The sequence below is a fragment of the Rhinopithecus roxellana genome, chromosome 13, assembly GCF_007565055.1.
Source record: "Rhinopithecus roxellana isolate Shanxi Qingling chromosome 13, ASM756505v1, whole genome shotgun sequence".
Classification (NCBI taxonomy): Eukaryota; Metazoa; Chordata; class Mammalia; order Primates; family Cercopithecidae; genus Rhinopithecus; species Rhinopithecus roxellana.
Window position 1 is genome coordinate 20,462,394 of NC_044561.1, and position 20,723 is coordinate 20,483,116.

At 39.6% G+C, this 20,723-nt stretch overlaps 1 protein-coding gene across 4 annotated transcripts in view; it reads right to left on the reverse strand.

The window, feature by feature from the left end:
- Positions 1–20,723, reverse strand: part of HORMAD2 (HORMA domain containing 2) — a 101,613-nt gene that overhangs the window by 79,393 nt on the left and 1,497 nt on the right. For all 4 annotated transcript variants that reach the window (XM_030914142.1, XM_030914141.1, XM_010359534.2 and 1 more), the window contains 2 exons: positions 9,810–9,897; positions 4,199–4,340 (listed from right to left, as the gene is read on the reverse strand). Coding sequence is in view for 3 of the 4 variants with exons in the window: in XM_030914141.1 (XP_030770001.1) it covers positions 4,199–4,340; positions 9,810–9,860 (193 nt within the window). In the remaining variant the exon portion in view is untranslated. The remainder of the gene's footprint in view (positions 1–4,198; positions 4,341–9,809; positions 9,898–20,723) is intronic.

Sequence of the window (20,723 nt, forward strand, 5' to 3'; positions counted from 1 at the left end):
TGATGTTACCTGTATCTCTCCTGAGGGATACAAAAATTATCCTGTGTTGATATAACATTCAGAAATTACAAGAGAGTGACACAGGAGTACTAAGCATTTTTATGATGTATATTACTTTAAAAACAAACATTGAAAGGGAGACATATCACTTCCACAATAACTGTCACAAAAAATAAAGCTATAGGGAATGGTATCATTGCCATTGCCTGGGGTAGTAACTGGCACACAGTATATGCTTATTACCAACAATATGTCTTTCTCAATTCTATGTTCTAGACACGAGGGGAAACTGCAAATATATGTTAGATATAAACACATTCACTATTACAAGTTTGTATCTCATAGACCAAAAGATGTCATAATACAAATGAGGTTGTTGTGATTGCAAATACCATGTTTATGTGCTTATAGCACACATGCATTTTATTGATGCTCTTACATTGCTTAATATTTTTTTCTTTTTTGTGACAGAGTCTCATTGTATCACCCAGGCTGGAATTCAGTGGTGCAATCACAGCTCACTGTAGCCTTAAGCCCCTAGGCTCAGATGATCCTCCCACCTCAGCCTTCAGAGTAGCTGGAACTACAGGTACCCACCACCATGGCCAGCTAAATTTTTGTATTTTTTGTAGAGACAGGGTTTCACCGTGTTGTTCAGGCTGGTCTTGGACTCCTAGGCTCGAGCAATCTGCCCACCTTGCCTTTCAAAGTGTTATGATTACACTTTGGATTACAAGCATGAGCCACCGTGCCCAACCAAGAGAATTAGACTAAAATGAGGCCAAGGTATATCATTAAATACAGATGTAAGAAATTTTAAATTAGATTTTGAAAAATAACATCTTACAAGGCAACTTGTAGCTCTCTATATTTATTTTCAAAATGATAGTTTCTATTTTAGTGACAAGTCAACAAGATTCATAATCCAGCTTTTTTAAAACTTTTTTTTAATACTTTAAGTTCTGGAATATATGCGCAGAACGTGAAGTTTTGTTCATGAGCCATGGTGGTTTGCTGCACCCATCAACCCGTCAACTAGGTTTTTAGCCCTGCATGCATTAGGTATTTGTTCTAATGCTATTCTTTCCCTTGCCCCCGATCCCCCGACAGGCTCCAGTGTGTGATGTTCCCCTCCCTGTTTCCATGGGTCCTCATTGTTCAACTCCCACTTATGAGTGAGAACATGCGGTGTTTGGTTTTCTGTTCCTGTGTTAGTTTGCTGAGAATGATGGTTTCCAGTTTCATCTATGTTCCTGCAAAGGACATGAACTAATTCTTTTTTTATGGCTACATAGTTTTCCATGATGTATATGTGCCACATTTTCTTTATCCAGTCTATCATTGATGGGCATTTGGGTTGGTTCCAAGTCTTTGCTATTGTAAATAGTGCTGTAATAAACATATGTGTGCATGTGTCTTTATAGTAGAATGATTTATAATCCTTTGGGTATATACCCAGTAATGGGATTGCTTGGTCAAATGGTATTTTTGGTTCTATATCCTTGAGAAATTGCCACAGTCTTCCACAATGGTTGAACTAATTTACACTCCCACTAACAGTGTAAAAGCATTCCTATTTCTCCACATCCTCTCCAGCATCTATTGTTTCCTGACTTTTTAGTGATCTCCATTCTAACTGGCATGAGATGGTATCTCATTGTGGTTTTGATTTGCATTTCTCTAATGACCAGTGATGATGAGCTTTTTTTCATATGTTCATTGGCTGCATAAATGTCTTCTTTTTTTTTTTTTTTTTTTTTTTTTGAGACGGAGTCTCGCTCTGTCGCCCAAACTGGAGTGCAGTGGCCGGATCTCAGCTCACTGCAAGCTCCACCTTTCGGGTTCACGCCATTCTCCTGCCTCAGCCTCCCGAATAGCTGGGACTACAGGCACCCGCCACCTCGCTCGGCTAGTTTTTTGTATTTTTTTAGTAGAGACGGGGTTTCACCGGGTTAGCCAGGATGGTCTCGATCTCCTGACCTTGTGATCCGCCCGTCTCGGCCTCCCAAAGTGCTGGGATTACAGGCTTAAGCCACCGCGCCTGGCCCATAAATGTCTTCTTTTAAGAAGTGTCTGTTCATATGCTTTGCCCACTTTTTGATGGGGTTGTTTTTTTCTTGTAAATTTAAGTTCCTTGTAGATTCTGGCTATTATACCTTTGTCAGATGGATAGATTGCAAACATTTTCTCCCATTCTGTATGTTGCCTGTTCACTCTAATGACAATTTCTTTTCCTGTACAGAAGCTCTTCAGTTTAATTAGATCCCATTTGTCTATTCTGGCTTTTGTTGCAATTGCTTTTGGTGCTTTAGTCACGAAGTCTTTGCCCATGCCGATGTCCTGAATGGTGCTGCCTAGGTTTTCTTCTAGGTTTTTATGGTTTTAGGTCTTATATTTAAGTCTTTAATCCATCTTGAATTAACTTTTGTATAAGGTGTAAGGAAGGGGTCCAGTTTCAGTTTTCTGCATATGGCTAGCCAGTTTTCCCAGCACCATTTATTAAATAGCGAATCCTTTCCTCATTGCTTGTTTTTCTCAGGTTTGTCAAAGATCAGATGGTTGTAGATGTGTTGTGTTATTTCTGAGGTCTCTGTTCTCTTCCATTGGTCTATATATCTATTTTGGTACCAGTACCATGCTGTTTTGGTTGCTGTAGCCTTATAGTATAGTTTGAAGTCAGGTAGCGTGATGCCTCCAGCTTTGTTCTTTTTGCTTAGGATTGTCTTGGCCATATGGGCTCCTTTTTGGTTCCATATGAAATTTTTTTTTTTTTTTTTTTTTTTTTTTTTTTTTTTTTTTTTTTGAGACGAAGTCTCGCTCTGTCGCCCAGGCTGGAGTGCAGTGGCCGGATCTCAGCTCACTGCAAGCTCCGCCTCCCGGGTTTACACCATTCTCCTGCCTCAGCCTCCTGAGTAGCTGGGACTACAGGCGCCCGCCACCTCGCCCGGCTAGTTTTTTGTATTTTTAGTAGAGACGGGGTTTCACCATGTTAGCCAGGATGGTCTCGAACTCCTGACCTCGTGATCCACCCGTCTCGGCCTCCCAAAGTGCTGGGATTACAGGCTTGAGCCACCGCGCCCGGCCTCCATATGAAATTTAAAGTAGTTTTTTTCTAATTCTGTGAAGAAAGTCAATGGTAGCTTGATGGGAATAACACTGAATCTATAATTACTTTGGGCAGTATGGCCATTTTCACGATAAACAATCCAGCTTCTTAAACAAATAAGATTTTGAAAAATTGTTGAGTCCTAGGTACTTGGGTTTCTTACTTTTTGGTTTTTTGTTTGTTTGTTTGTTTGTTTTGAGATGAAGTTTTGCTCTTGTCACCCAGGCTGGAGTGAAATGGCATAATCTTGGCTCACTGCAATGTCTGTCTCCTGGGTTCAAGTGATTCACCTGCCTCAGCCTCCCAAGTAGCTGGGATTACAGGTGCCCACTACAATGCCCAGCTAATTTTTGTATGTTTAGTAGAGACAGTGTTTCACCATGTTGGCCAGGCTGGTCTCGAACTCCTGACCTCAGGTGATCCACCCACCTCGGCCTCCCAAAATGTTGGGATTACAGGCATGAGCCACCATGCCTGGCCGGTACTTGTTTTTATAATAAGAGAAGAAAAGGGGCCAGAAACAGCTTGTAATATAAGGAAATGAGATGATAAGTTTAAGAGCACTGAAACAAAAGGAATGAAAGTAGAAGACCTGGCAATTGAGAAAAAAGCCAGAACTGATTAGAATAATAATTATCTTAAAATCCATGTGAATCAACAAGTGAGTATGGCTTTTTTTTTCCCCCAGCATTTTTACATATGTTAACAGAGAGAAAAGGTTTTCACTTGGTTCCTTTGAACTTCCTCAATGCCAAAGTGTACCTTAAAGAATAAATTCAATTGAGACACAAAATAGTGCAAATCTACAGCATTCAAATAGATTTTGATCTAGCTGTTGCTTTTATACTAGACTTGTCCAAACAGATTTCTTTTTTCTTCCATCTGTCACCTGGCATCTAGCCAGGAACTAGTAATTCCTATAAGTAAAATCACTACACACAGTAAAATTAAAATGGAAAAATGGATTAGCAAATTGGTCTTGAAGAACAGGCCCTTAAGTTGGAATTAGCACACTTTGTGAGAATTTGTGTATTCCTGCTAAATAGAGAAAGGGGCTACAACAGCCAAAGAGACTAGTTAGTTTAACTTTACCATCCAAATGGCGTTCTCCATAAGAGCTCTCTGGAAACAGGCCCCTTAGGTATGTTATACATGAGATGGAAGTAGCAAAAAGTTTCTTCACCATTTTCAGGGACTCATGCTCATTAGTGATTTGGGATGGGAAAACTGTTTCCTGGAAAAACAATGGAGGTGAAAAAAGATTAGTATTCTTTAATATATTCAGTTCAACACATCATTACCATAGATATAATGAAAAGATTTCTCAGAACTTCAAATTTGATACATTTGAAGGTAATCAAAAAGAAACAGTGCTTTGAATATTACATTAAATTAGATCTTCATAGGCAAGGCAGAGCAGAAAGGCAGAAACAATTACCCAAGTAATTCAAGACTAAAACAATTTATTTCATAATGATCCATGAAACTGGAGTTTTACTATGATTATGTAATCTCCTTCTCTCTCATACACTCCTCGGACCCTACTGCAATCTGGATTTTACTCCTTTCCTTTCTACACTATTCTCTCCAAAGTCACCAAGTACAGTCCTATGGTTGACCTCTTCTCATCCCTCATAATATGTAACTTCTTTATATTATCTGACACTGTTACCCACATACTCTCTTTTCCTCTCCAAGGTGCCATAACACTATTTTGGTTTTTCTCCTATTCCTACGTATCTGTCTCAGTATCTTTTATTTTTTTCCAGTTGTTCTGCTCTTTAAATGTTGGTTATCCCCCAGGATTCTGTCTTCAGGCTTTTTCTCTTTTACAGCTGTCTTCTTGAATAATTTCATCTAGTTTCATAGCTTCAGCTACAGCCTATACAGAAAGGATTTAGGGTTCCTATTTCTGTTATGAGTCCCAGTTCTATATTTTTATTTCCTGAACATCTGCACCTAAACTACTTTGTAGATCACTTAAACTCAGTTTATCTCTGCCACCCCTGGCTAAAACCTGATCCCAAGTCTCATTCTCAGACTAGTGAATCAGCACTACTCCAGTCATCCAGGTTAGAAGCAGCTTCATCTTTGTCTTCTCTCTTCTTCATACCCTACTAAATTCTATTAATTCTCTCTAAAAGAGTTCTCAAATCTATTTTCTCCTTTCCCTTCTCACTGCCACTGGCTTGACTAAGGACATACTCAATTATCTCCTTGATTACTGCAGTAGCCCCTGATTTCGTTGCTAACAATTCTTTTATTCAACCTGTCTTCCATATTGTCATCAGAATTAATTTTCAAGGATACAAATCTTATCAGTGTTCGTCCAGGATAGAGTTCAAGTACTTTAGAGTGGGATTTGAGAACTGTCAAAATCTTATTCTTGTTTAGCTCTCCTGCTTCATCTCGTACCCCTTCCTCCCTACCCACACTCCCTTATTCTCTCCCATGCACCCCACTGTCTAGCCATGTGGAATTGCGGCTATTCATCTACTATTCTATTGCCATGTATTTCCACACTTTTGTGCTTTGCTTAAGCCAGAGCTCTGAGGAATACAAACCTTCTGTAAGATGTCACATAGTGTTCTATAAAAAGTATCAATACTAGGAATAGCTTCCTGCTAAATTTTATGTATGTGTATATATACAACATAGTAAACAAACTTAAATCATTGTTCTTAAATGATTAGATAGTCTTCCTTAAGAAATAGTGTGCCGTAAAAGGAGTGTGATAAGAGAGCAACTGGTATATGAATTTGTGACTTTTGCTTCAGTATGTAAGGAGCATCTACCAAGAGTCATCTTGCATATAGAATATTTGCTGATGGATAGGTTGTGCCAGTATCTCAAATTATCATTTCAACATATGTTTGACATACTATGTGTACTGTATACACAATGTTTATTGTGTTTACGTATTAAAATAAAAATAAAAATTTGATCTGTTTTTCTTTTCTTTTCTTTCTTTTTTTTTTTTTTTTGAGACGGAGTCTCGCTCTGTCGCCCAGGCTGGAGTGCAGTGGCCGGATCTCAGCTCACTGCAAGCTCCGCCTCCCGGGTTTACGCCATTCTCCTGCCTCAGCCTCCCGAGTAGCTGGGACTACAGGCGCCTGCCACCACGCCCGGCTAGTTTTTTGTCTTTTTTTTTTTTTAGTAGAGACGGGGTTTCACCGTGTTAGCCAGGATGGTCTGGATCTCCTGACCTTGTGATCCGCCCGTCTCGGCCTCCCAAAGTGCTGGGATTACAGGCTTGAGCCACCGCGCCTGGCCTCTTTTTTTTTTTTTTTGAGATGGAGTCTCGCTCTGTCGCCCAGGCTGGAGTGCAGTGGCCCGATCTCGGCTCACTGCAAGCTCCGCCTCCCGGGTTCACGCCATTCTCCTGCCTCAGCCTCCCCAGTAGCTGGGACTACAGGCACCCGCTACCACGCCGGGCTAATTTTTTGTATTTTTAGTAGAGATGGGGTTTCACCGTGTCAGCCAGGATGGTCTCGATCTCCTGACCTCGTGATCCGCCCGTCTCGGCCTCCCAAAGTGCGGGGATTACAGGCGTGAGCCACCGCGCCCAGCCGATCTGTTTTTCATAATTATTCTGTGAGGCTGCTTTTTGCTGTTTTCTTTAAGCCAAGCACAAAATATGTCTCATGAATTCCAGTCGGTGTTGTGTCAATACATTATAATTTTAAAGTATTTTCTAAATATTAACAAATTAGACTATATTAAACTTTAGAACTTCTGTTCATTAATATACTACTAAGAGCATAGCTCTTACAAAGGACTCATATCCAGAATGTATAAAGAACTCCTAAAATTCTTTAAGAAAGACAAATAGAAAAGTGTCTATTTGTATGAAAATAGACAATAAAAGAGCATATCCAAATGACCAATAAACAAATGAAAAAGTGTTTAAATTTTATCAGGCAAGTGAGCATTAAAATCACAAGGAGGCCAGGGGTGGTGGCTCACACGTGTAATCCCAGCACTTTGGGAGGCTGAGGTGGGCGGATCACTTGAGGTCAGGAGTTCAAGACCAGCCTGGCCAACATGGTGAAACCCCTGTCTCTACTAAAAATACAAAAATTAGCCAGGTGTGGTGGAGGGTGCCTATTATCCTAGCTACTCGGGAGGCTGAGGCAGTAGAAACACTTGAACCCAGGAGGTGGAGATCACAGTGAGCCAAGGTTGTACCACTCCAGCCTGGGCAACAGAGTAAGACTGTCAAACAAACAAAAAAATCACAATGAGAGAATACTACACACCCACCAAAATGGCTAAAAGTTTTTAAAAGGATGTAGAATAATAAAAACTCCTAAACACTGGTTGTGGGAGTGTAAATGGGTACAACCTCTTTGGAAAGTTGCTTGGCAGTATATAATAAAGCTAAATAATTACATATCCTATGACCCATATTTTACTCATAGGTATACATCCAACACATATGCTTATATGTTCACTATAGGACATGTATTAGAGTATTCAGAAAAGCATTATTTGTAATAGACCCACGCTGGAAACCACCCAAATGCTCATCAACAGTAAAATGAATAAAACTGTGGTATATGCCCCTGATGGAATACTATATAGCAATGAGAATGAATGATCTGTAACTATACCAAGTAATACACATGACTCTCACTCATAATGCTGAGCAAAAGAAACCAGATACAAATGAGTATTAGTGTATGATTTCATTTATATAAAGTACAAAAGCAGGTGAAACTAATTTATGCTGTTAGATGTCAAGATGGTGGTTTCTCTTGGTGGGGAGAGGTAATAATAACTAGAAGACAGCATGAGAGGGAGTGCTGGTAGTGTTGTTTTCTGATCTGGCTTCTGGCTTACAACAATGTGTTAAGTTTGTAAAAATTCATTTAGTTGTACACTTATACATTATATGAATATATTCAGTAAAAATGTTAAGTGTTTGCTGGTCATATAAGTTTGGAAAATGTTGTCTTATGCAGTTCTTTTGGCCAGGCATGCTCTTTTTCCCATTTCCAAAGTATGAAAAATCTTAATCCAAATATGTATTTAATCTTATTACATTATAGGTACTGTTTTAGGTTCTGAGATGTAGTAGTGAGCAAAACATGTAACAATCCTCTCCCTCATGTGGCTTACATTCTGTATCACTCTTAATTCATACTATAAGGATAATACTTATTACCAGTTAATATAATATTTGAAGGCAGAGTGCAGATAAATTCTGACTTTTCCCAACATAGCCAGGGCGCATGGCTAACTCCACATGTCCCTAGGCTTTACCTAGACTCTAATGGCTCCAAAGCAGGTAAGCTGAACAATTTTTAAAAGTCAAAAAAGCAGTTTGTGACATTAAAGCATTTAGCAAACCTAATATCTGACCCAGACCAAATGTCTAAATTTTGAATATGTTTTTATTTTACCAATAATCTATTTTCCAAAGATTATTAAAGTCATGTAAACTAAAAGGCACTAAAGTTTTAATTCTTCTGACAAAATATTTGATTTAAGTGCTTATTTTTCTTTAAGCCAATTAATTAGCACTCTTTTATTGTAAACACCATACACACAACACATATAAATACACAGACAGAAGAAGATCCAGTAGTTGTAAGATTTTTCATTTGCCAGTTTTTAAGTTTCTTAACTGGATTACTGGCTTCAGGGTGGAGCCCTTGGAAGAACAGGCTCAGGAAAGCATGTAGTTTCTAGGGCCTAATAAACAGGCACAGCTGGAAGGTATAAACAGATTCCCAAAATTAAGGGTCTCATTTTTATACTGGATCCTGGATCCCCAGAAAAAGAGAGAAATGGCATAGGAAAAGACAGTACAACGCTTTTACCATGCATTTCACTGCAAGGCAGCCCAAAGTCAATCAGCCAATTTTATGATCAGCCCATCTTATTTCTTATTCTGAGCCAAGGCATATGCTAGGTTTTCCTCAGGGAATTCTCTCTTCTCTATGTGAATTATCTTCATCATTCAAGGTCTGTCCACCTTCAGCCTTACCTCTTTCATGAGGAATATACAGACCATTCCAGTCCACATGAAATTTCTAAATTCCTACAATTTGCATTGTCTTACTCTTTTTCACATATATATAAATCATATATTGCTTTGTATATTGTCTTAACTCCTAACCAGATTATAAACTTTCGGGAGATGGAGATCATATTTTTGTATTTTATCAGTGAATAACACAGTATTATGAATATTATATTACATAATATTGAGGCTCAATGAATAAAGAAATGATGCATTAATGAATGTCATGGGACAAACCAAACTACATGCCTGGCCCTGGGATGTTCCCCTAGACTTCTAGCATCCAAGTTTATCTCAGTGCTCTCCCTTTCTGTTCTTATAATTACACCATGGAGTGCAACACAAGTTTCCTAACGTTTTAGGAGGTGAGTATCTCACCAAGAACCATTCTCTTTAAACACCTTTTTGTTTCTGATTTCTTTTACTCTAGAAGATCTAAATATATTGTATAAACATGAAACAAGCACCCAGTAAGTAACTTTGTAGAAATTTATTTTAATTTTCTGGTCCTTGGTCTATTAGGCAGTTAAAATGTTCACATACTCTCCCAGAATATTATGTGCTAATTAACTGATAAAACTGCTGCTTACAAACACACATACAAAAGATTAAAATTATAATTCTGAACTAACTCACTAAATGGTCATTGATTTTCTTTTAATTCTTAACAAATACCTTAGATGCCTTGTGTATTGTGATGGAGCGAGAAAGCTGAGCAGTGGCCATTGTAGAAATGTATCAGGATTATTCCAACAAGTCCAATCTATTAAAAAAGTAATTAATTCATTAGAGACCTTGGCAAATATAATGCTTCCTCTCTTACTCTACCCAAAAATGAAATTGAAAAAGTCTAAAAGCAAACCAAAAATTAAAATCAAGGACAGTTAAGTATAAACTGTTTCCCAGATTGTTCAGTTTAGAGAGAAATTTACCAAGCTACATTTTGAAGAAGCAAAGGAAGAATGGATGCTAAGATAATTCTATCAGGCCCTATCTAAACTATAAAATGAATTTGAGTTGAAAAAAGTACTTATTGTTAATTTTCCAAAGGAGAACTATATAATTAAAATTTGATCACACTCACTGGGAAATAAGTTTAATAAACATTTTTATCTATAATTTTGGCATAAGGTCTCTGGATAAATTTTTCCATCCACTCAATGAAAATTATAAGATTATTTATTTGTTCACAAATATATTTGGAGGAGAAAATACATTGTAAATCACCTAGAGACTCAATATATATTATTAATCCTTGTCATTCTCTCATAGTGTAACAATGCTGTCTATATAGCAAAGGCTCAAAAACATTTCCTGAATTAACTTCGGTTGTAATTTATTTGCAACTTCAACTCAAAAGTTAATGTTTATACTTCATACCCATTAACACAGTTTTTCATCCAACTAGCTGAAAAAGAAATCAAGAGAGAAATCTCATTTACAATACCTACCAAAAAATTAGGAATACATTTAAGAAAGTGAAAGATTGCTACAATGAAACTACAAAATGCTGATGAAAGAAATCAAACAGAACACAAAAAGAAGAAAGAAAGAAAGAAGAAAGAAAGAAAGAAAGAAAGAAAGAAAGAAAGAAGAAGAAAGAAAGAAAGAAAGAAAGAAAGAAAGAAGGAAGGAAGGAAAGGAAGGAAGGAAAGGAAGGAAGGAAGGAAGGAAGGAAGGAAGGAAGAAGGAGGAAGGAGAGAGAGAGAAAAGGAAAGAAGAAAGAAAGAAAGAAAAGAAAGAAAGAAAGAAAGAAAGAAAGAAAGGAAAGAGAGAGAGAGAGAGAGAGAGAGAGAAAGAAAGAAAGAAAGAAAGAAAGAGAGAGAGAAAGAAAGAGAGAAAGAGAGAGAGAGAGAAAGAGAGAGGGAGGGAGGGAGGGAGGGGAGGGGAGGGAGGGAGGAAGGAAGGAAGAAAATATGGTGTATATATACACAATTGAATATTATTCAGGCATTTTAAAAAGCATGAAAATCTGTCATTCACAGCAACAGAGATTAACCTAGATGACATAATGTTAAGTGAAGTAAGTCAGGTACAGAAAGATAAATACCATGTGTTCTCACTCACCTGGGAGCTAAAACAGACGAGCTCTTAGAAGTAGTTATTAGAGGCTAGCAAGGGCAGCAGGGAGGAGGTTGGATAGGGAGAAGTTAGTTAATGGATATAAAATTACAGCTAGAAAGGAGAAGACATTCTTTTTTTTTTTTTTTTTTTTTTTTTGAGACAGAGTCTCGCTCTGTCGCCCAGGCTGGAGTGCAGTGGCCGGATCTCAGCTCACTGCAAGCTCCGCCTCCGGGGTTTACGCCATTCTCCTGCCTCAGCCTCCCGAGTAGCTGGGACTACAGGCGCCCACCACCTCGCCCGGCTAGTTTTTTTTGTTGTTGTTGTTGTTGTTGTTGTTGTTGTTGTTTGTTTTTGTATTTTTAGTAGAGATGGGGTTTCACCGTGTTAGCCAGGATGGTCTCGATCTCCTGACCTTTTGATCCGCCCGCCTCGGCCTCCCAAAGTGCTGGGATTACAGGCATGAGCCGCCGTGCCCGGCCAAGAAGACATTCTTTTGTTCTGTAGCACTGTAGAGTGATCACAGTTAACAATGATTTATTATATATTTAAAATAGCTCAACATAAAGAATTATAAGTGTTTGAACTGATGGATATGCTTTGACTTGACCATTACATATTATACACATATATCAAAATATCACTCTGTACCCCATAAATATGTACAATTACTGTGTGTCAATTTAAAATTTTATAAATGATTATTCAAAAATGGAAAGTAGTAAGTTGCAAAGGATGTGGAGAAATTAAAACCCTTGGCCGGGCTCGGTGGCTCAGGCCTGTAATCCCAGCACTTTCGGAGGCCGAGTCGGGCGGATCACGAGGTCAGGAGATCGAGACCATCCTGGCGAACACGGTGAAACCCCGTATCTACTAAAAAAATACAAAAAACTAGCCGGGCGAGGTGGTGGGCGCCTGTAGTCCCAGCTACTCGTGAGGCTGAGGCAGGAGATGGCGTAAACCCGGGAGGCGGAGCTTGCAGTGAGCTGAGATCCGGCCACTGCACTCCAGCCTGGGTGACAGAGCAAGACTCCGTCTCAAAAAAAAAAAGAAAAAAAAATAAAAAATAAAACCCTTATGCATTGCTGGTGGGAATGAAAATGGTGCAGCCATTGTGGAAAACAGCATGGCATTCCTCAAAAAGTGAAACAGAATTACCATATTATCCAGCATTTCCATCTCTAGGTATATATTCAAAAGAATTGAAACCAGGGACTCAAACAGATACTTGTACACCAATGCTCATAGCCACATAATTCACATTAGCCAAAAGATGGAAACAATTCAAATGTCTATTAAAAGATGAATGAATAAACAAAATGTGGTATTTACAATGGAATATCACTCAATTGTTTTGTTTGCTTGTTTGTTTGCTTTGTTTTGTTTTTAAGACGGGGTCTCCTTCTGTCACCCAGGGTAGAGTGCAATAGTGGATCTCAGCTCACTGCAACCTCTGGCTCCCAGGCTCAAGTGATTCTCCCACCTCAGCCTCTTGAGTAGCTAGGACCACAAGCACTTGCCACCACACCTGGCTAATTTTTGTAATTTTTGTAGAGATGGAGTTTTGTCATGTTGCCCAGGCTGGTCTTGAATTCCTAGACTCAGGCATTCCACCCACCTCATCCTCCCAGTGTGCTGGGATTACAGGCATGAGCCACCACACCTGACCTCTATTCAATCTTAAAAAGGAATGAAGTTCTGATACATGCTACAATGTGAATAAATCTTGAAAACATTATGCTAAGTGAAAAGCCAGACATAAAAGGACAAATATTATATGATCCCACTTATATGAGGTACCCAGAGTAGGCAAATTCATAGAGACAGAAAGTAGAATAGAGGTTACCAGGTGCTGGTGGGGTAGAAGGAGTTTAATAGGTATAGAGTTTCTGTTCAGGATGATGAAAAGGTTTTAGAAATGGATAGTGATAATGGTTGCACAACATTGTATATGTGCTTAGTGTCACTGAGTTGTACACTTAGAAAAGCTGAGGTGTTGAGTTTTATATTACAGTTTACCACAATAAAAATGTTAATATTTAAAATACATCTAGTTTTTACCCTTATTGTTTTGTTAATACAAAAAAGAAGCAGCCGGGTATGGTGGCTCATGCCTGATGCCTGTAATCCCAGAATAGTGGAAGGCCAAGGCAGGTGGATCACGAGGTCAGGAGATCGAGACCATCCTGGCCAACATGGTGAAACCCCGTCTCTACTAAAAACACAAAAATTATCCAGCCATGGTGGCGGGCGCCTGTGGTCCCAGCTACTCAGGAGGCTGAGGCAGGAAAATGTCACGAACCTGGGAGGTGCAGCTTGCAGTGAGCCAAGATCGTGCCACTGCACTCCAGCCTGGGTGACAGAGCAAGAGTCTGTCTCGAAAAAAAAAAAAAAAAAAGCAAATTTTCCCTTTTCTTTACAAAGGCTTAATTTAATTTCAATTGGGGCTTCTTTTCAAGGTTTTATGAAGTTCTGACCAAAATACTTGTAAAATAACTTCTTTCAAGATATTCCATTCTGAATCACCAAGGATAGCCTGTGACCAGTTTTTGTGTATCCATTAATGCAAGACTCGAAGATTTTCCCAAGATGGCAGAATTATTTGCAAACACTGCCACAAGGTGATGATAGAGATTATAAGTAGGTGGTAATATTTAATTTCTCTCAAACTACTTCTTCAGAGGGGCACTAGGGGACACTCTTTTACAATATTTTATATACGAGACTGAAAACCACCTAACAGTCCTTTAATCCTTAAAGATTCCAAGCTATCTTTTCTTGATTTCAGAGTATAACCTTCATATCTGACTCAACACATCAGTTGTCCCCCTTAAATTTCAAAAAATAAAATGGGAAACAAAGTAGCTCTAACAGTTTAAGATCTAGTCCCAGCCCATTAAACTATGACACACTACCCACTACTGGGGTACTTATTAGTCTTAGAGACAATAAATAAGAGAAATCGTGATTTTAAAATAGTTTTCTATATTAGTGGGGTTTTTTAACTTTCTCTGTGATCATAGCCATTCTGATGTCATTTCTAGGGAATCAAGCTCTGAAAATAGCATCAGCCAATTAGAACACAATGCATTACTACATCCATATTTTTGCAATGTATGGATGGCCTAGATTAAATTAATATTACCATTGAAAACTCTGAGGCATTCAGGACACTTGCTTTTGAGAAAGGATTCAAGCTAGTTAATATTAGCATTTGGTACATTCCTTAGGAATTAACATTTATAAAAGTAAAATTTAATTTTATACATATATACCTATTTATATTTTTATATATATTATACATATATACATATATTTATATGTAGAGAGAGAGAGAGAGAAATAACCAGCAGTATAATCTAGTAGAAAGAGCCTTTAGAGTTAAGGAACCTAAGTTCAAATTCTGACTCAGCTACCTAGCAGCTGGCATGGCCAGACACAGTGGGAGATGACTGGATCATCTGGGCAGTTTCTCATGAATGGTTTAGCACTATACCCTCAGTGCAGTTCTTGCAATAGTAAGTGAGTGAGTTATTGCAAGATCTGGTTGTTTAAAGGTGTGTAGAACCTTTTCGTTTCTCCCCTCTCTCTCTCCGGCTTTAGCCATGTAAGATGTGCCTGCTTCTCCTTTGTCTTCTGCCATAATTGTAAGCTTCCTGAGGGCTCCCCAAAAGTCAGGCAGATGCTTCCATGCTTTCTGTACAGCCAGTGGAACTGTGAGCCAGTGTATCCCCAGCCCAGGTCTCTCTCAGAAGTTGCTGATTTGTTCCTCTAACTGATCATAAGACTGTTCCACCTTGATGTTCTCAACACATCCAAATGTGAATTATTTTCCCCAAAAACTTACTTCTGTTCCCTTGCTCAGTGAATGACATCATCACATACCTAGTTGCTCAAGCACAAAATCTGTGACTCAACCTTAATCCCTTCCTCGTTCTTATGTTCAATCACCTTAATATTTCTCAAATGTAGGCCGGGCGCAGTGGCTCATGCCTGTAATCCCAGCACTTTGGGAGGCCGAGGCGGGCAGATTACCTGAGGTTGGGAGTTCAAGACCAGCCTGACAAACATGGAGAAACCCCATCTCTACTAAAAATACAAAATTAGCCGGGCATGGTGGCACATGCCTGTAATCCCAGCTACTTGGGAGGCTGAGGCAGGAGAATCACTTGAACCCAGTAGACGGAGGTTGCAGTGAGCCAAGATCATGCCATTGCACTATAGCCTGGGCAACAAGAGTGAAACCCTGTCACTCAAAAAATAATATATATATATATACATATATATATATATATTTATACACACACACACACACATATATATATATCTGAAATGTGTCCAACTCCTGACTTTAGCCATGTTGTTGTCATCTCTACTTTGTATCAACCAGTCTCATCTTTTGCCTGTATTGCTGCAACCACAAATTTCCTCTCACTGGTATTCTCCTTCTCCAGTCTGTTCTGTATATTGCAGCCAGAGTTTTTAAATTACAAATTCGACTACACATTTTCCCAGACTGAAATACTTCAATGGCTCCCCACTACTCTCAGGATAAAATCTAAAACTCTTACCATGGCTTTAAGATTTGACTCATGCCTCCCTAGCCTCAGCTCTAACTATTTTCTCTTATACTTTTATGCACCAGCCATTCTTACTTTCTTTAATTACCCCAAAGGACTACATTCCTTCCAACTCTCAGGATTTTGTAATATTCCCTCTGCCTGAAACATCCTCCTCCATTCCCAGTTCCTACTCATCTCCTAGATATGGTGTATTAGTCCATTCTTGCATTGCTATAAAGAACTACCTAAGACTGGGTAATTTATAAAGAAAAGGGGTTTAATTGACTTGCAGTTATGCAGGCTATACAGGAGGCATAGCTGGGGAGGCCTCAGCAAACTTACAATCATCGCAGAAGGGGAAGGAGAAGGAGGCATGTTTTACATGGCCAGAGGAGGAAGAGAGGGAAAGGGGAGGTACTACACACTTTTAAACAACCAGATCTCATGAGAACTCGTGATTACGAGAACAGCAAGTGGGAAATCTGCCCCCATGATCCAGTCAACTCCCTCCAGGGCCCTCCTCCAACACTGGGGATTACAATTTGATATGAGATTTGGGTGGAGACACAAATCCAAACCATATCATATGGCTTAGTAAAATTTCCTTAAGGAATGACTTCCTAATTCCCACTACCACTACTATGAAGTCTGGATTGTGTGCCCTTCGCAATATATATTGTACCATAGTTGTCTTTAAGTATCCCCTGACCTACTGTGAGCTAACACGAGAGCAAAATTGTGTCTAGCTATTGTGTCTGTCTAGCTCATTCTTTATATTTTAAAGCTTTATTTATTTATTTATTGAAAAGGACTCTCACTGTGTCACCCAGGTGAAGTGCAGTGGTATAATCCCAGCTCACTGCAACCTCTGCTTCCTGGGTTCAAGCCCTTCTCCTGCCTCAGCCTCCTGAGTAGCTGGGATTACAGGTATATGCCACCATGTCCAGCTAATTTTTGTATTTTTAGTAGAGATGGGGTTTCGCCATGTTGGCCAGGCTGGTCTGGAACTCCTGACCTCAAGCAATCCACCCACTTTGGCCTCCCAAAGTGCTGGGATTACAAGCGTGAGCCACTGCATCTAGCCTTTAAAGTTTTTTTAATAGGTATAATTCAGTGGATTTTAGTATATTCACAAAATTGTGCAACCATCTGTTTAATATAGTATAAATCATCAATTTAGTATATTCACAAAATAGTGCAAACACGACCTAATTCCAGAACATTTTCATCACCCCTAAAAGAAATCCCATGCCCATTAGCAGTCACTCCTATTCTCTCCTTTCCCCAGCCGCTGGAAACCACTAACCTTTCATCTTTATGAAATTGCCTATTCTGAACATTACATAGAAATGAAACCATACAATATGTGACCTTTTGTGTCTTGTTTAGCTCATTCTTGAACTCTCAGCATCATCACAGTACTAGAATTAAGTAGGTATTCAATAAATATTTGCTGAGGCTGGGCACAGTGGCTCACACCTGTAATCCCAGCATTTTGGGAGGCCAAGTGGGGTGGATCACTTGAGGTCAGGAGTTCAAGACCAGCCTGGTCAACATGGTGAAATCCTGTCTCTACTTAAAAAATAAATAAATAAAATAAGTAAAACAGTAAAAAAAAATTAAAAACCTAACTTAACTAAATATTTGCTGAATCAACAGAGAAGAACTATAGGAACAAGGAATAATCAAGTCTAGAAAAACACCACAAAATTTTAAAGGTAGAAGAAACTTTAAACATCATTGCCATGGTTTGAATGTGTAACCCAAAGTTCATATTTTGGAAACTTAATCCTCAATGTAAGTGTTGAGAGTTGAGACCTTTAAGAGGTGATTAGGTGCCTTCATGAATGGATTAATATTGTTACTCCAGGAGCAGGTTCATTATCAAGAAAATAGGTGTGTTATAAAAGCAAGTTTGGGCCGGGCGCGGTGGCTCAAGCCTGTAATCCCAGCACTTTGGGAGGCCGAGATGGGCGGATCACAAGGTCAGGAGATCGAGACCATCCTGGCTAATACGGTGAAACCCCGTCTCTACTAAAAATTACAAAAAACTAGCTGGGCGAGGTGGCGGCCGCCTGTAGTCCCAGCTACTCGGGAGGCTGAGGCAGGAGAATGGCAAAAGCCCAGGAGGCAGAGCTTGCAGTGAGCTGAGATCCGGCCACTGCACTCCAGCCTGGGCGACAGAGCGAGACTCCGTCTCAAAAAAAAAAAAAAAAAAAAAGAAAGTTTGGTGCACTCACTGTCTCTCTTTGCTCTCTCTCTTACCAGGTGATGCCTTCCTCCATGTTATGACACAGCAAGAAGGTCCTTATAAGATACATATCCTTGTTTTTGGACTTCCCAGCCTCCAGAATCATAAGCCAATACATGTCTGCTCTTTTTACATTACCCAGCCTCAGGTATTGTTACAGCAGCACAAACTGGACTAAGACAGTCATTTAGTCCAAATATCTAATTTTCTACATGGGGAATTCAAGATCCAGGGTCAGTCAGCCACTTAGTAACAGAACTGAGACTAAAACTCAACAAGTCTGACTTACAATCTAGAAGTTTTCCCAGACTGACTCTCCAAAATGAAATTCTCCTTTGCTTTCACTCTATCTAATACAATGCACTACCAGGGCCTCCCTAGTTCTTCAGCTTGCCTGCTTATTTCTAAACTTGGGAGGGTCTCTTTCTAGTGTTCTAGCATGAGCTTGCTTCAGGAAGGCAAAAAGATCTAAATTATTTTTTCAAAAACCATTGTGAAACTTCATCTCTACTAAAACTGGAAAAATTAGCCAAGCGTGATGGTGGGTGCCTGTAATTGCAGCTACTTGGGAGGCTGAGGCAGAAGAATCGCTTGAACCCGGGAGGTGGAGGTTGCAGTGAGCCAAGATTGCACCATTGCACTCCAGCCTGGGCAACAAGAGTGAAACTCCATCTCAAAAAAAAAAAAAAAAAAAAAAAGCCAGACTCCTTTCGGCCTCTAACTATTTTGTTGCTACTGTTTCCCTTTGAGCAGGTGTTTTGTGGCGGTCTTCTATTTAAGTACAAACCCTGCTTAATTTTGAAAGCTCACAAGTTGACAGGAGGTATGACTCTAGAGAGCATGCATTCAGAGAATAGGTATGATTTTTTGTATGTGTCATCCCTTTGTTCAGGCTCATTATTTAAAAACCTAGAAGAGATTTCATAACTACAGATTTTAAGAACTGAAAGTTAACTTTGAAATGTCATTCTCTCGGCCAGGCGCGGTGGCTCAAGCCTGTAATCCCAGCACTTTGGGAGGCCGAGACGGGCGGATCACGAGGTCAGGAGATCCAGACCATCCTGGCTAACACAGTGAAACCCCGTCTCTACTAAAAATACAAAAAACTAGGCGGGTGAGGTGGCAGGCGCCTGTAGTCCCAGCTACTCCGGAGGCTGAGGCAGGAGAATGGCGTAAACCCGGGAGGCGGAGCTTGCAGTGAGCTGAGATCCGGCCACTGCACTCCAGCCTGGGCGACAGAGCGAGACTCCGTCTCAAAAAAAAAAAAAAAAAGAAATGTCATTCTCTTATATATTTGTCTGCAAATTAGATCCACACATATTTGAAACTTCACAGCACATCAATACCATTCCCTCTTCTGTTTTTGAGACAAGGTCTTACTCTGTTTACCCAGGCAGGAATGAAGTGGTGCAATCTTGGCTCACTGCAACCTCAACCTCCTGGGTTCAAGCGATCCTCCCACCTCAGCCTCCTAAGTAGCTGGTACTAGAGGCAATGCGCCACCACACTCAGCAAATTTTCTTTATTTTTGGTAGAGACGAGGTCTCACTATGTTGCCCAGGCTGGTTTTGAACTTCTGGGCTCAAGCAATACTCCTTGGTTAGCCTCCCAAAGTGTTGGGATTATAAGGATTAAAAGTGTAAGCCACTGCAACTGACCCTCACTCTTATATTTGATATGTCTACTTTGTGACAAGGATGATGGTCTTCTTGAGAAAGAGGCAATATTTCTGTGCTCTTTTGGGTAAAGATTCACTCTAGGCTGACCTCTTGACCTATATCTCAATTGCCCTATTTTTGTTGTTGTTGCTTATTCATTTTCTTTTCTCTTGAGACAGAGTAAAGTGCAGTGGCATGATCTGTCACCTAGGCTGGAGTACAGTGGCATAATCACAGCTCATTGCAACCTCAAACTTCTGGGTTCAAGTGATCCTCCTACCTCAGCCTCCCAAGTAGCAGAGACTATAGGCATGCACCACCACGCCCTGCTAATTTTTTGCAGTTTTTTATTTTTGTAGAGTTGGGTGGGGGAGGGGGGGGTTCTCACTATGTTGCCCAGACTGGCCTCGAACTCTTGGCCTCTCAAAGTTTTGGGATTATATATGTGAGACACCATACCACGCCTTCAATTGCCCTATTTTATATGGTGGCACAATTACTTCCTATTTTACCCCTACTGTGTGTGAGTCCAAGATTCACATAAAGATTAGCCAGCTGCTGTTTAGTTTACTAAGGCCTAAACCACTTTTTTAACCATTCCAGGTGAAGCAAAAACCAAAGTTTTATTACATTTTCCCAAATATAATTATAGCTGATTTATGAAGGCTCTCTACCCATCTTTCTCAATCTTCCAAAACTATTTTTTACAAAAAAATCCCTTTTCTATCAGGTGAACAATATCCAATAGCTGGATTCTGAAATGCAACTACATGACCTTCCTTACACATGCATGATATTAAGAATGACTTTACTCAAAAGAAGTGTATGTTAACATAAATGGGTTCAATAGATTCATAAAGCTGGAAGGGAGCACAGACATCTTCCAACCCCTTCGATTTAAAGAAGATCCAATTCTGTGGAGGAAGAATCTTTTTTTCAACAAATGGTGCTGAAACAAAAGGACATCCAGGGGGTGGGGGGAAGAAGAGAGAATGAAAAGAAGCTTAACCTGAATCTCACACTGTATACAAATATTAATGCAAAATGGATGGATTTA